Source organism: Monodelphis domestica, chromosome X, assembly GCF_027887165.1.
Source record: "Monodelphis domestica isolate mMonDom1 chromosome X, mMonDom1.pri, whole genome shotgun sequence".
NCBI classification, from domain to species: Eukaryota; Metazoa; Chordata; class Mammalia; order Didelphimorphia; family Didelphidae; genus Monodelphis; species Monodelphis domestica.
The window spans coordinates 53854284-53869496 of record NC_077235.1 but is presented as its reverse complement, the minus strand read 5'-3'; the positions used below and the strand labels follow the sequence as shown (position 1 = coordinate 53869496).

The window sequence follows — 15213 nt, the reverse complement described above, 5'->3', positions numbered from 1 at the left end:
AAGGGGGAAATGGAGGCACAGTTAACTAGACGGATTGCTTCTTAAGAACAAAGACGACTGTCTCATGGCACTTTCTATTCCCCCCTCAGAGAGCCGATGCTTGCATACGATACAACTTAATACATGTTGAACTCAGCACATATAACTCAGAAGACGAAAAATCTGAATTTCTTACCTTAATATAAAGATACTGATATGAGTAGGGGAAGCCTGGATCGAAAAAGCATGCCGGCATTTTGTCTGAGCTATTGGGACAGCACTCTGCCCGGGTTCAAAAGAACACCAAAAATGGCAGCCCCGGCCAAAACGCGCAAGGCAAAAAGTAAAAGAAAAAGGCAGCTTATGGCAGGAGGCAACTCAGAGTGTCCCTACAGGACGGCCCTCTCCTCCACAGCTAAGTTCTGCTCCTCGATTAGAAAGCTGCTCTATGATACGCCTTTGGACAAAGAGCTAACTTGCCTATATAGAAAAGAAACAAAGTAGAGAATCTGTAATATCACACATTCAAATGGAGAAACAGCCAAGAAAGCTGAACAAATGCTTTTTGTCAGTGGGGGGACAGAGAAGAACATTTGGCAGGACGGGAAAGAGAGAGACGTATAGAACAAGGTCAGGAAAGTGGGCAAAAATGGAAGAGCCAAGCCAAAAACACAGATAGGAGCTCACGTTAGGGAGCCTGGGAAGGCCAGCTCATGACATAATGACTGTGTACCAGACAGCTTGCGAAAGGGGAGGGGGACAGGCCACCCGGAGCTTGGGGCCCCCCAATACCAGCAGCTGAGGGGCTTGGCAATGAAGGAGACTGCAGTCTGGCCCACTCTCTCCTGGCCAGTAGGTGTGCCATCCATTCTCCCAGGTCCTGGGAGAAAGAGGAGTCAGATACACAAGCATCTGATCAAAATGTCCTCGTTCCTTAGGGGCAGCTTGGTGGCTCAGTGGACCAAGAGGCAGACCTGGAGACAGGAGGTCCTGGGTTCCAATCTGACCTCAGCTACTTCCTAGCTATGTGACCCTGGAAAAGTCACATAACCCCTATTGCCTAGGCTTTGCTGTTTTGTCTTAGAATTGGCACTAAGAGGAAGGGAAGGAAGGAAGGAAGGAAGGAAGGAAGGAAGGAAGGAAGGAAGGAAGGAAGGAAGGAAGGAAGGAAGGAAGGAAGGAAGGAAGGAAGGAAGGAAGGAAGGAAGGAAGGAAGGAAGGAAGGAAGGAAGGAAGGAAGGAAGGAAGGAAGGAAGGAAGGAAGGAAGGAAGGAAGGAAGGAAGGGAGGAAGAAAGGGAGGGAGGGAGGGAGGGAGGGAGGAAGGAAGGAAGGAAGGAAGGAAGGAAGGAAGGAAGGAAGGAAGGAAGGAAGGAAGGAAGGAAGGAAGGAAGGAAGGAAGGAAGGAAGGAAGGAAGGAAGGAAGGAGGGAAGGGAGGAAGGGAGGAAGGGAGGAAGGAGGGAAGGGAGGGAGGGAGGGAGAAAAGGAGGAAGATTTATAAGTGCATAAAATCAAGTGTGTAGGATTTACAAAGGAAATCAACCACCTTAAAATCCAGTTACCAAATGATTTTAAAGGCAGTTGAAGGACCCCAATTCAAGAACCCTTGATCTAGGAGAACATTTGTGCCCTGTCCCTGCAGCTGCTTTCATAGAGAGCCCAGAATTGCCTGACCTTTGAAGGTAGGGGAAAGGAGCTGGGTACCCTTTGTCCAGTGGCCCCCACCTTCCACAATATAGTAAATGCATACTTTCCACTATGAAAGTGAGCTCTACAGAGTGGGGATGCAGTGGAGAACCAGGCCTGGGATGCACTGGTATAGGAAAATACCTCTATCAAGTAGATCAGCTGGCCTCAGGCACTTCCCAACTGTTTGACCCTGAACAAGTCACTTAACTCCATTTCCCTAACCCTTGCCCTTCTGTCTCAAAGTTGCTACTAAGCCAGAAAGTAAAGGTTTGGTTTGTTTTTTTAAATTCAGATCAGCATATGTTTGGCAACTCCCAGTCTTAAGAGAGATGCCTAGAGCATAGAACAGTGAAATGTCTTACCCAAGGTCACTGCCAATATATGTACGGGCAGGATTTAAACTCATGTTTTCCTTATCTGAAAGTCAACTCTCTACTCTGCCTTGTCTATGTACCATATGCCTCAGTTTCCCTTGTTCTCTGCTCTGGTGCCCTTCCCACTCCTCCACACCACCCATAAGAACGTCATTCAGCTTTCCCAAACTGCACTTTCCCAGTCTGGCTCTTTGGTTTCGAAGCTTCGATGGAACAGGCAGCATTTGTAGAGAGCCCCAGCTCAGCTCTGGGGATGCAAAGGGGGAAGCGGAAACAAGCCCCACCCCTTGGATCTAGCAGGGAGGGGACATATGTTCCCTAGAGGGCCAGATTCCAAATAGACCCAGTCATTTGGGAGGTAAAGCAAGCCAGAAGCTGTGGGATCATCGGGAAAGGTGGCAGAGATCTGAGGAAGGAGGGGGTCTCAGGAATGTGGGGAGGAAGCCGAGTGTGTATGAAGAGGAATGACACAGACCCTGGGTCTTTGAAGGCCTTTCTATTTAATCCTATGGGGATAGGGAGCCACTGGAGTTTAATGAGCAGGTGAGTGACAAGATCAGACCTGCATTTTGGGTCCAATTATGTGGAGGGAGGGAGGGAGGGAGGAAGGGAGGAAGGGAGAGACCAGAGCCAGGGAGATCACTAGGAGGCTACAGCAATAGTCCAGGAGAAAGGTGCTGAAGGGCCTGACCTAGGGCGAGTGGAAAGGGAAATAAGAGAGAAGTCATGCAGATAAAACCATAAGCTTTGGGACAAAGCCCAATTGGTCACTTATGGCATTCAAGGTCTTGTACAAACATATGCAAGTTAATCCTTCACCTTTATTCCCCTGGCTCTTCCCAGGTGAGTATCCTCACTGTCCCCTAATGGACTCAGCTTCCTTCCTTTTTTAGTGGTCTCACCTGGGGTACATGTCCTCCCCTTTTCACTATCATCAAATCCTTCATGGAATAATAAAATCGCAGAATTTGGGAGCTAGACAAGGCCCCAGAAGTCATTTAAAATAACACTTTCATTATATAAGAATGAGGAAACTGAGGCCGCTTGAGTTTAAGTGACTTGACCAGGGTCACACGGCTAATTAAGTAACCAAAGGTACTCTGCATTATGCCACTGAGCTGCCAAAATGAGAAGACTATAACTAATCTATATTAAATAATATAGTAATCTACATGAAACAAATTATATTCCAAGGACATAAAATGTATTCTTTCAAGAACAAGTGACTGTCTGAAATAATGAACCTGTTCAACGCTAAACCTCTTGGAGTCCTTGGCAAACAAATCCCAAAGAAGAAAGAGGTGTCCTTAATTTACAATGGAAATTTTAAGCCAAGCTAGCCGCAACTACCAGCTTTAAAAGTTTCCAGTAAAGGGTATAAAACCCTCCCCCTAACCACCAGTGACTCCCTGGGCAAGTCACTTCATCCCTGACTGCCTCAGTTTCCTCTATCTTTTAAAATGGGGATAATAGGGGGCAGCTGGGTGACTCAGTAGATTGAGAGCCAGGCCTAGAGATGGGAGGTCCCAGGTTCCAATCTGGCCTCAGATACTTCTGAGCTGTGTGACCCTGGGCAAGTCACTTATTCCCCATTGCCTAATCTTTACCATTCTTCTGCCTCAGAACCAATACATAGCATTGATTATAAAACAGAAGGTGAGGGTTTTAAAAATAAAATAAAATAGGGATAATAATAGCCTCTAGCTCTGAGGCAATATTTGTACAGTGCTTTGCAAACCTTAAAGCTACAGCTAAAGGCTACCTAGAATCCTAATTGTCATGATGGGAGCGACTCCATCACCCAAAACAAAATTCTGATTTCAGAAATCCCACCCGATCAATGAATTTTGGATGAATAGGACTGGAATCTGGAAAAATCACTGTTAAATTCAATGGATTCAGGGACTAAAATGTCATCAGTTCTGAGCTAACGGTGGTGGCGGTGCTGGCGAGAGCCTCCATGATGGAATAACTACGAATGCCAGAAGTACTCTCCAAATATGACACAAGAGTTACTTCTGGGGCTCTCAGCAAGCTCGGGAAATCTATTGGAAGGGGGCCGCCGATCAGTCAGGGATTTTATTTACATCCTGCGATGACTAATGTGGACAGGTACTTTGAGGGGATCTCCAGCCGATGTCATCGCTTGGGCCCCAATAATGGGCTCCCACCATCTCCAAAAGAAGAGATTGGAAAAGGGATTTCGGAACACAATTTAGATTTCGAGGTAGAAAATTAGGAAGCATCTGATGAAGAGCTAAGGGACAGGGAGGAGCGAGGGGCCTTTTTCTGTCTTTAGCTGGAGTTTTGGCCACCATTCCACAGAAATATGGAGTGCTGGGTGAAATGTGATAGCCCAGAAAATGAACCTAGGAACCTGGAACCACCTGGAACCCTTTTATGTTGCTGGTCAGCCAAACTGGTTGGCCACAGTGATGCATCCATCCCCATAACTCCCACAGATTACAGAACTGTCTCCCTGAGAGCCAAATGCCGATGTTCATCCCTAAAGAATTCTTATTGAGAACCAATGTCGAAAGGGGTTTGCAGGTTCCTCATTTACAAAGAGGAGCCCAAACCAATGCTCTCCCTCCGTGTTTCCTGAAGGACTTTTAAGTGAGGTTCCGGGCCTGGGATGAAATGATTAATTTCATGGGTCCAATCATCCTCTCCCAGCATAAGGATTTGGATGACTCAGGACTAAAGCAGTTTCTGAAGGCGTCTTGCCCATTAACAATTTAGCCACTGAGAAGCCCTGGTTTACCCTCCTTTATTTACTGAAAGGAAATAGCATTTGGTAGCCAGGAAGGCCTATATTCAAGTCCAGCCTATAATGTTTACTACCAGTACGACCTGGGCAAGTCATTGCCTCAGGCATCGATATTATGAATTGCAGAAGAATTGGGACAGTTAGGTAGCTCAGTGGATAGAGCACCAGGCCTGGAGTCGGGAGGACCTGGGTTCAAATCTGACCTCGGACACTTCCTAGTTATGTGACCCTGGGCAAGTCACTAAACCCCGTATGCCTAGCCAGAGTTGTCACTAAGGCAAAAAGTAAGTGTTAAAAAAAAATAAAAATAAGTTACAGAAGAGTTGCTGACCTGTGCCAGAATGGGTAGATCTCCCATGCTAAAAAGAAACCACAGGCCTGGGCCAAAAGAAAATCATCTTAATAAATCATTTTTAAATTGAAAAATAACAGCGAAAATGAGCTGAATCTCATCAGTGAGATGAAGCGACTGCTAGGAAGTAAACCAGTCCCTTGGGGAATACATTAACTGCTACATGTCCTTTTAACTGGCTCATAATGCCAGAATCTGAAAGAAACAAGCATTTCTAAAACTAAACACTTTATTATTAGAATAACGGCTTACATTTCCACAGCATTTTAAGGTTTACAAAGCATTTTCCTTACAGCAATCCTCAGAGGCAGCTAGCATATATTATTATCCCCATTTTACAGACAGAAAAATAGAGCCCGGCAGGCTGTATGTATCCAAGAGGACACAGCCAGGAAACATTTGAGCCAGGACATGAGTTCAGGTCTCCCGAATTCAGGTCTCCTGAATCCAGGCCTCTTTCCACGACACCAGACTGCCTACAATCCATTCATTTTGGAGATCTCCAATACAATTAAGTATGCTCTTGATCGTATCAAATTATTTATCAAACAAGAGCCAATGATGATGATTATCTGGAGAGTCATACCTTCGGTTTTTCTCTGCTTACTCAATTTTGGCCATTGCTAAGGACTGCAAATGCTCTTTGAGCATTCTGCTAATTAGCTGTTAATGAAAATAAATATGAATCAGGGGTAGTGAGGCAGCACAATGATTAGAGTGGCCAGCCGGGTATCCAGAGGACCTGGGTTCAAATTTGACCTCAGAAACTCCTTGGCTGTATGACCCTGGGCAAGTCGCTTAACCCCATTTGCCTGGTCCTTGCCCTTCTGTCTTAGAGTTGATACAGAGACATAAAATAAGAGTTTAAAAAGGTATATGCATGCATGTGTGCATACAAACGAATCCAAAGGTGGCATTCTTGACTAAAGCCCATAAGTAAGGGTAAAGGAATTTCCCGTCAATGACAGATAGCATAAAAAAGATCCGGGTCATAGTAGGCACGTAAGAAAACGCGCGTTGACTGATTGAGCCACCTTAGAAAAACCTGCAGTGGCCTGGGAGAAGCTGAACTAAAGGCAAGCCAGGTTTTGTTCCCGAAGGTTTCCTCTGAGCCTTGCGTCACTCAAAGTTAACCAAATCAAGCAAAGAATCCAAAAATCTTCCTTTGGAGATACAGAGACTCACATAAAAGGGAAGGCTTTCGCAGGACTCACCAGTGAATAATTTCTGCCCTTCTGGAGAAGTGTTTCGGAGTGGACAATGGCCCCAATGGACCTCGACCCAAATTGGTACTCTCTAAGATCTTCGTCTCGCGCCTAGCTCAAGACAACAGAGAAGCAGACCCCCAAGCAGAGTCCAGTGGTCTCTAAGCTGCTGCCCTCCGTCCGGCAAAGGGAGCCTCTCCCCCACTGTCTCAGCAGTTGGTCTAGGGATCCAGGAGAGCCTCAATTTCACTATTTAGCTTTTCTTCTCTAAATAGAGGCAGCCCTCAACTTACATAGATTGTGTCTGGAATGCAGAATGTATTTTCCCACTGAAAGTAAGTGATAAATGAAGCTCCGGCTCCCCAGGCCAACAAACCCAGCCTGTTTCAGCCATGGCTACAGAACTGAACCACTGTTTCTAACTCTGTTTCTATGGGAAATGTATTCTAAGTTCCAACTTGGGATGCCAAGTGCACATTTCTCTCTAATGTGACCCCAGCAGTGGGAATTCCCTCAGCTCCAAGCTGCTGGTGAAACAGGGGAACTCATTAGAGCAGAAAAGAAAGCCAGGGCTTCTTAGGACTGTATGGGGGGGACGGAGGAAGGGGGGCGGAATAGTGGCAGAAAGCCCCACTCTCCCCTCTTTATTCCTGCCAATTAACTTTCCAGGCAGAGCGAGAAAGGAGAGAGTGCCAGCGGGGGTCCACAATATATTCCCCTCCCTCCCCCCACTTCCCTTTCTTCCCAAGTTCTCTTTCTCCTACTCTTTCCATTACCCTTCGACACCACGTCCCTGGGCAACGAGCAGACCCAGTCCCATACACAGGCGACAGAGGGACGGGAAGAAGCCAGGGAATAGGGGAGAAAAAAGCCAACCCAAACCCTGAAACCATTCTTGAAATGCCAGCCTAGGGTATAAATGAGGTGCTGCTGAGCTGGAACTGAAAGTTGATGAAGCTAAATCTGGGACCAGATCTAAAAATCAATGGCTACCACTGTCCCTGCTACTCACTTTTCTCAGGGAGCCTCACGGCACTCTTTAGAAGTTTAGAGTAGCCCAGGGAGATGAGAGAGAAGGATGCACTGTGCCATAGCTGGCAGCTAGGCTGGCCACCCAGCACTCTCTGTTTATCTGCTTCCATTATCTCCTTCCGTTAACTGGCACAGTTGCCATGCTCACAGGCATTCCATTGGTGACTGGTTGGATTGCAGAAAGTCATGTGATCAGATCTCAACCTCAAATGGGTCAGCATTGCTTTGAGGTCTGAGAGCGCTTGACTGAGTCTCAATTCTAGACCTCCTTTTCAAGTCTTCCTTCGGACTAATATGAGAAGTACCAGAATTTTCTAACATGAATATGATTCCTTCAGACTTTAAAAGATGGTATGTTTTGGACCTCATTAAATGTCTACACATCTTTGTTCCGAGGGTTTTGGTTTTCTTTTTCTTATGTTCAGTGGAGGCTAGAGGAATAGGAAGGAGAAAAAACTGAATTGTGTTCAGTAAAAAATCAAACAGCAGAGGAAAGCTGGGTAGCTCTGTGGAGAGACAGCCAGGCCCAGAGACGGGAGGTCCTGGGTTCAAATCTGGCCTCAGACACTTCCTAACTGGGTGACCCTGGGCAAGTCCCTATTGCCTAGCCCTTACACAGTAATGATTCTAAGACAGAAGGTAAGGGTTAAAAAAAAAAAGATCAAATGGCATTTAAAAAAACCTGATTTCTCCTAAGCCCACTGAAATAAAGTAGAGTCCCATGCTTGCTCATTTAACAATTTTTACGTGGTCTAGTTTTTAATAAGAGGAGCGCCCCCATGTTCTAATCCCCAAATACACCTCACCTACATCTATTCCCACCTCACCAACTTCCTTCTCTCCAAAACTGCTTTTATGGCTGTTCTCTCTGAGTTTTCTCAAAGGAGCGTGCTGCTTTGCTGCTGACTGCTTCTAACCCTAAAGATGTCTTCTCCGGTCCTGGTGATTTCAACAGATTCACATCTCTAAATATTTCCTCCGCTGGTCTCTAATCAGCCTCTCATTCCCAGATGGGGCCAAAGTTTTCTGAAATGTAAGTAGGGCTGCAACCACTGGGCTTCTTACCAACCTTTCATCACGTGATCTTTTCACCCAGATCTAAAGAGCCTTCTGGGAACAGCAAGGTGGCACAGTGGATAAAGCACTGGGCCTGGAGTCAGGAAGACTCATCTTCCCGAGTTCAAATCTCCCTGAGTTCAAATCCAGTTTTAGACACTTACTAGCTGGCTGATCCTGAGCAAATCACTTGACCCCCACTGCCTAGGAGAAAAAAAGGTCTTTTCATATAGAACTGCCATTTTTATTGCTAGGTCTCATGCCTTTCTAAATAAAGAGGAAAAAAGCCCTTCCTTTCCTCTTTTTTAAAAAGGGTATAAGCCCTAGTAAAAACCCAGACTTCACAACAGTCAACAGGAAGTATTTCTGGGCCCTTGGCAGCTATCAAACTCTGCCCCCCAAAAGCCACAAAAGCTTCAGATACACATAAAGTAAAAGATTTTAATAAATACAAAACAGGTATATAGTTCCAATCATTTACCTTTCTTCAATAACTACAGGTATTGCTTGTTTTTTTTACCTCAGGAAATAGCCTGCCCTCTTATTTAACTCAATTCAGTAAATTTATTCTAACTCATGTGGCATTCAGATGACCTCCAAAATGTGCCCCTCACCCAATCCATGTTATGGCTGTCCTAGGATATCTTGCCAAAGGATTGTTTTCGGAAATTCATAAACTCACTAGCATTTCTACTGAAGTGCCCCCAAAACCAAACATGTTGCCCTGTCCCCCAAGAATAATCCATTAGCATAAGCACAGAAATATACTTAATGGGCATTCTTTGACCGTAAAACAGATTCTTCCTCTCAATTACATACACAAAAACCTCATTAGGCTTTGATCATCTCAACACTGTCCTTGCAAAAATCAACAATGATATCATGTCCAAATACCATAGAACATGCCATTCACCTCAGTCAAGACTGAATTGGCGAGCCAGGAGTATTTTGTGGCCACTTAAATCTCCTTTCATTTGATAAACATGGGCTGCCTTAACTTATCCCCAGATGAAAATGAAACACTACTTTGACATTGCAATCGATTACACTACTGGCTAAATGTTGCTGGTGGAGAGGGAGGAATTACCTTGTAACCTATAGTCTTCCGATAATAAAGAATTTCTTTTTCCAGGAGCTCAAATAAACGAGGTGGAAAGAACTGGAAATCCTGGATGTTTGGTTGTTTTGGTGGTCGGGGGGCCTGGAGAAGGAAAACAAGCTCATTAAAATGAAAAAGAAAGAATTATACTTTACTAGTTTTGCTAAGAAAAAAAAAACAATTGTTTGTGAGGGACCCATTTCTAACACTTGAGCTAAGGGACAGGATTCTATCACCCTCAGAGGATGTATCATAGCAGGCCTTTATAGACATAGCTGCTATCTGAATCAGAGGAACTGAACTTGGCCAGTGGCATAGCCTACTCAACATGTTAATGAGCCATGTTCAGAATACAGAGACATCTTCACTTACCTTTGGAACCTTCGGCTCACTGACACGTAAAGCCTCCCTGAAATAGGCGTCCACTGCATAATTAGCTTTGCGTTCTCGCTTAGGGGGCTCTATCCACTCCATCATGCTGAGCTAGATCCAAAACAAAAACCAGGTATTTGAGCATTTTGACAATATGCTTGAAAGAGAGAGCATGCAGGAATAGCTAAGTGGCACAGCAGAGGAAGTGCCAGGCCTGGAATTTGGAAGATCTTGCTTCATATTTGATCTCAGACATTTCTTAGCTGTGTGATGCTGGGCAAGCCACTTAATTGTCTTGTCCTTGACCTTCTGTCTTAAGAGTTGTTACTTAGACAGAACATAAGGGTTTAAAGAGACAGGAAAAGAGAGACAGGAGGAGAGGGAAAGATGGAGAGAGGGAGAGAGAGAGGAAAAGAGAGAGAAAGAGGGGAGAGACAGAGAGAGAAACAGAAAGAAGGAGAGAGAGAAAGGGAGGGAGAGAAACAGAGAGAGAAAGAGAGAAGGAGAGACAGAGAGAGTGGGAGGAAGGGAGGGAGACAGACAGACAGACAGACAGCAAACAAAGATGCATGAAATAAGACTGAACCAGATCAAACTGAATGAAAAGGACAGAAATGGTACTTCACAACCTCCAATGTCCCAAGAATCTCTGGTTCAGTAAGGTAGTTAGTATTTTGATGGAAAGGCTTTGAAAGTGATGCTAAAATTCTATCACGCAATTCCAATGGAGTGTGTGTGAGTGATCTCTAGGAAACTGATATGAAAGGCTTGTCGTATATGATGAGATGACCTCAGTGAGTGAATTCTAAGTGTCAAGGGAACAGTTGCTATGCTCACAGGCCTGCCACTGGTGGTTGGTTGAGCTGCGGAAGGCCATGTGATCAGATCTCAAGCTCAAATGGGTCAGCACTCTTGGAGACCTCCGGTGAAATACTGGTTCTGTGGGAATGGCATATTTATGAAAAGAATCTGAGGTACAAAGGTTAAAGCCTATGGGCAGAATCATGGTGGGGATTTATCTATCATATAGCCTTTGAAACCAAGAGAGAAAGAAGGGAATGGGGCAAAGGTCACAAACGGCAGGACAATATCATTCAGAAGCAAGCCCCTGATCTGCCACTATGCTCTCCCATCTCTTTAGGGTTCGCACTGGCTTATGGTATTGTCCAGTCCAGATCCCTGATGCTGTCATCTACCAGCCTCCTTCAAAATCCACGTAGATGCTCCTTTGATCCTCCCTGGCCTTGCTGGCCACCAGCCTCCTCACAGGATCCTATTTCTATAGCTATAAGAGAACAGAGGTCACATTTTACAGAGAAGGAACCTGAGGACCAAGGAGGTAAAGGGTCTTGCCTCAAGTCACACACACAGGATCCTATTTCTTTAAGTAGATGGGACATGAAAAGCCACATTATACAGAGAAGAAAACTGAGGTCCAAGCAGGTAAAGCATCATGCCTTGGGTCAGACATAGAGGATCCCTTTTCTATAGCTAGAATAGATATAGTAGGCTACGTTTTACAGGGAAGGAATCTGAGGCACAATGAAGTTAATGGGTCTTGCCTCAGGTCACAAAGTATTCTATTCTGATAGCTAGAAGGGACATCCAAGGCCACATTTAATAGAGAAGGAAGCTAGGGCCCAAAGAGATAAAAGGTTTTTCCTAAAGTCACACATACATAGACTCCTGTTTCTACAGCTAGAAGGGACATCAAAGATCACATTTTACAGAGAAGGAAACTGAGGCCCAAGGAGGTTAAAAAGTCTTGACTCAGATCATGCACACAGAATCCTATTTCTACAACTAGAAGGAACACATCAAAGGCCACATTTTAAAGAAAAGGAAACCAAGGCCCAGGGATGAAGGGGCTTACTGAAAGCCACACAAAAAAAATCCTAGATCCAGAACCGGAGGGAGCCTGAGAAGCCATTTCACTTCCAATCCCCTCATTTTACAGAGGAAGAAACTCAGTCCTAGGGAAGAAGAGTAATCAATGTCACTCAGACAGAGAGCATCCAAGGGATGATTTGAGTCCAGTTCCTATTTACAGAACCAGTGATCTCTTCACTGTCTGCCATTTCTGCCAATCTCTATTTTCAACGCTGACTGATCTCTTACCCTGTTCTTCCATGAGCAACCAGTCACAGCTAAAAAAGTCTCCAAAATGGAACTCATTCTTTTCCCCACTGCCAAAATGCTTACCTTAACTCATGGAAATCAATCTCCTGACTTGATAGATACACTCCCAAATTGGCCCAGTTTGCCTTGAAGCCACAAGTCCTTCAAGTTTCACTTGGTCTTCTCAGGGGAATATTGCACCCATTTTGAGAACCCAGCAAGAAAAATGGGAGTCATGAAATTTCCCTGGAATCTCAGCCCAAAGTCACTGGACAGAACATCCTCCTTATTTATTCATTATTGAATGTAGAAAGAATCTTTTACTTTCTCAATTTCTTTTTTTGCTTTCTGAATTTTATAATATACTTAAAGATATGGCAAATGCTCCGGCTACGGCCACAGACTCCTCTCCGTCTGTGTAAAATAGATTACGTTACCAAGAGAATTAGCAACTTTACAGAAAATACCCAAGTAGTCGATTTAAATGAGCCAAGTTGCCTTTTTAAAAAATCACGTTTGCTTCCTGGGAGTGAAACTCAGCAGGCCGTACTGTATTTAGTCTCTTACAAAATTAATTTCTCCCCTCAAACATAGAAAACCTTTTAAGGCGCAACAAGCCCATGGGCACAATTTTCAAATTCATAAAAGTCACACGTAATGAGCAAAGGATGATATAAAAAGCTGCTTTCTTTGCTCATTACAAAGGTAATTGTACAGTTAAAATGTCGCTGGGCCTCTATCTCAACAGGAAGTCAAGAGCTATGGACAGTGACTAGGAATCGTCAGTATACTCGTTATTCTGCAAACTAAAAGGGTAAAATCTCTGATTCTCAGTCAAATTCACTATATAAGAAAAAACTTTCATTGAATCAAATTCACAAGGCTAGTTCCCAAAATGATGTCTCGAAATTTCTACCAGAAGTGTCTGCCTGCCCGTCCCTGGGTTCCCTTCTTGGGGCTCTTTTATAGATGACACCATCACGCAAGGTTCTTATAGGATTTCTGAAGTACATAGCTTGGGATGGGCTCTAGCTGGAAAGTGACGGCTAGCCCAGACCAACTTCCAGCTCCTCTGAGCCTCCTTAGAGCAAGATGGATGCCCGAGAGACATCTCAGAGCCACTCTGTGCAAAATGGAACTCCCCTACCACCCCGCAGGCTTCCCTATTATTGTAGAAGACAACAGCAACATCCCTCCCAGTCCTTCATGCTCCCAACCTAGCACCCAGCCTGGACTCCTCACTGTATCTCAGCCCCTCATTTCTGATCTGTCACTGAGGCCTGTCAGCTTCCCCTTTGAGGCCCCCTTCTCTCCTCTGCCCCTGCCCACCACCCTAGTGCGGGACCACATCGCCTTGAGCCTGACCTATTACAATAGCTGCTGGTGGGTCTCCCTGGCTCCAATCTCTCCCACCTCCAGCCCATCCTCCACTCAGCTGCCAGGGCGATTTTCCCACAGCAAGGTCCAACCATACCACCCCCTACTCAAGAAGAATCCAATAACAGGCAGTAATATTCACTAATGTGCCATCTTCAGAATACTGAATTTGTTGTAATATAATCCTATTTGGTTTTCCGAGGCTCTCTTAAGCTAGCCCTCTCCTACCTTTCCAGTCTTCTTACACTCTCCTCCCCTCCACGTAGTCTGGGATCCTGTGTCACTGGCCTCCTGGCTGTTCCTAGCATAAGACACTCCACCTCCTGACTCTGGGTATTTTCTCGAGCTGTCCATCATACCTGGAACTCTCTTCCCTCCTCATCTCCGCCTCCTGGTTTCCCTGGTATCCTTCGAGTCTCAGCTGAAGTCCTAGAAGCCTTTCCTGGCCCTCATTAATCTTAGAGCCTTCCCTCTGATATTATCTGCAATTTATTCTGTATAGGTGATGTTTGTACATAGTTATTTATATGTCATCTCTCCCGTCAGACCGTGAGTGAGCTCCTTGGCAGTTTGTTGCCTTTCTCTAGATGCCTAGGGCTTAGCAGAGAGCCCAGCACATAGTAGGTCCTGAACAAATGCTTCCTGACTCGACCTGACTATAGTCAATAAATGTCAGAATAGGCGAATGCCAATCAGTTTCATCATCGTTAAAAGCCTGCCTTGGTTGGTTTCAGACTGAGGCAAACAGATGTTGGAGTCAGCAGGGCCTGGCTTCAAATTCCTCACTCAAACAACTGGCAAAATGTAGGACCACAGACCGAACAACACATCTCTCAGGGTCCAGCTTCCTCATCTATAAAATAAGGGCGCTAAACCTGCTAGCCTCTAAGGACCCCTCCAGCCCTCGAGCTACTATCTTATGGTACTATGTGGGCTTGTGATCTTTTCATTTAATTCGCTTCCATAAATAATAACGAAGCAACTTAGAAAATACAAGATGCTGAGAGACAAGCTGGTGAGATGGAGGGAATGCTGGGCTCAGAATTAGGGAGCCCCAAGGTCAAATGAGGCTTCGGCCCCACATGAGCTACATAACCCTGGGCACTGTCACGAAAGTGTGGGGTGCCCTGGCCAAATCTCCAAGAGCTTTTCTGCTGAGCCAGGGTGGGTTGTGATCTGAATTGGTAGGATGGGTCCCTAAGCTGAGAAATGAATGCGTGTACCAGGCCCTTTGGTAGGCACCAGGGCTCCAAAGCCAAAAAAGGAAGCAGTCCTTGTACTCAAGGAACCTACATTCTCCCATGTGAAAACAAATGTAAACAGAGAAGGGGACTGGGGAGGCTTCATGGAGGTGGCAGCATCTGAGCTAAGTCTTAAAGGAAAATAAGAAACCAAAGAGGCCAAGGAAAGCAGGATAGGAATTAGAGACATGGGGGCCAGCTGGTACAGAGGAATGGTGATGGGAGATGAAATGGAGGGTTCAGAGAGCACTAAAGAGTTTGTCAGGAATTAAGACTACAGGATGGAGGGAGCAACTAGGTGGCCCAGGGGATTGAAAGCCAGACCTGAAGACAGGAGGTCTTGAGTTCAAATGTGGCCTCAGACACTTCCCAGCTGTGTGACCCTGGACAAGTCACTTAACCCCCATTGCCTAGCCCTTACCACTCTTCTACCTTGGAGCCAATACACAGTATTGTAAGGTTTTTTTTAAAAAAAGACCATAGGATGGAGAGTGATAGGAAATGTCCAGAATGGTTGGCTAGAGGTCGTGGAAGATAGAGGAATCTGTAT

At 45.2% G+C, this 15213-nt stretch overlaps 1 protein-coding gene across 1 annotated transcript in view; it reads right to left on the bottom strand.

The window, feature by feature from the left end:
* SMARCA1 (SWI/SNF related, matrix associated, actin dependent regulator of chromatin, subfamily a, member 1) overlaps positions 1-15213 on the bottom strand; it is a 150078-nt gene that overhangs the window by 36047 nt on the left and 98818 nt on the right. The window contains exons 17-18 of the mRNA XM_007507156.3: positions 9928-10038; positions 9544-9657 (exon numbers count right to left, since the gene is read on the bottom strand). Coding sequence (XP_007507218.1) covers positions 9544-9657; positions 9928-10038 — 225 coding nt within the window. The remainder of the gene's footprint in view (positions 1-9543; positions 9658-9927; positions 10039-15213) is intronic.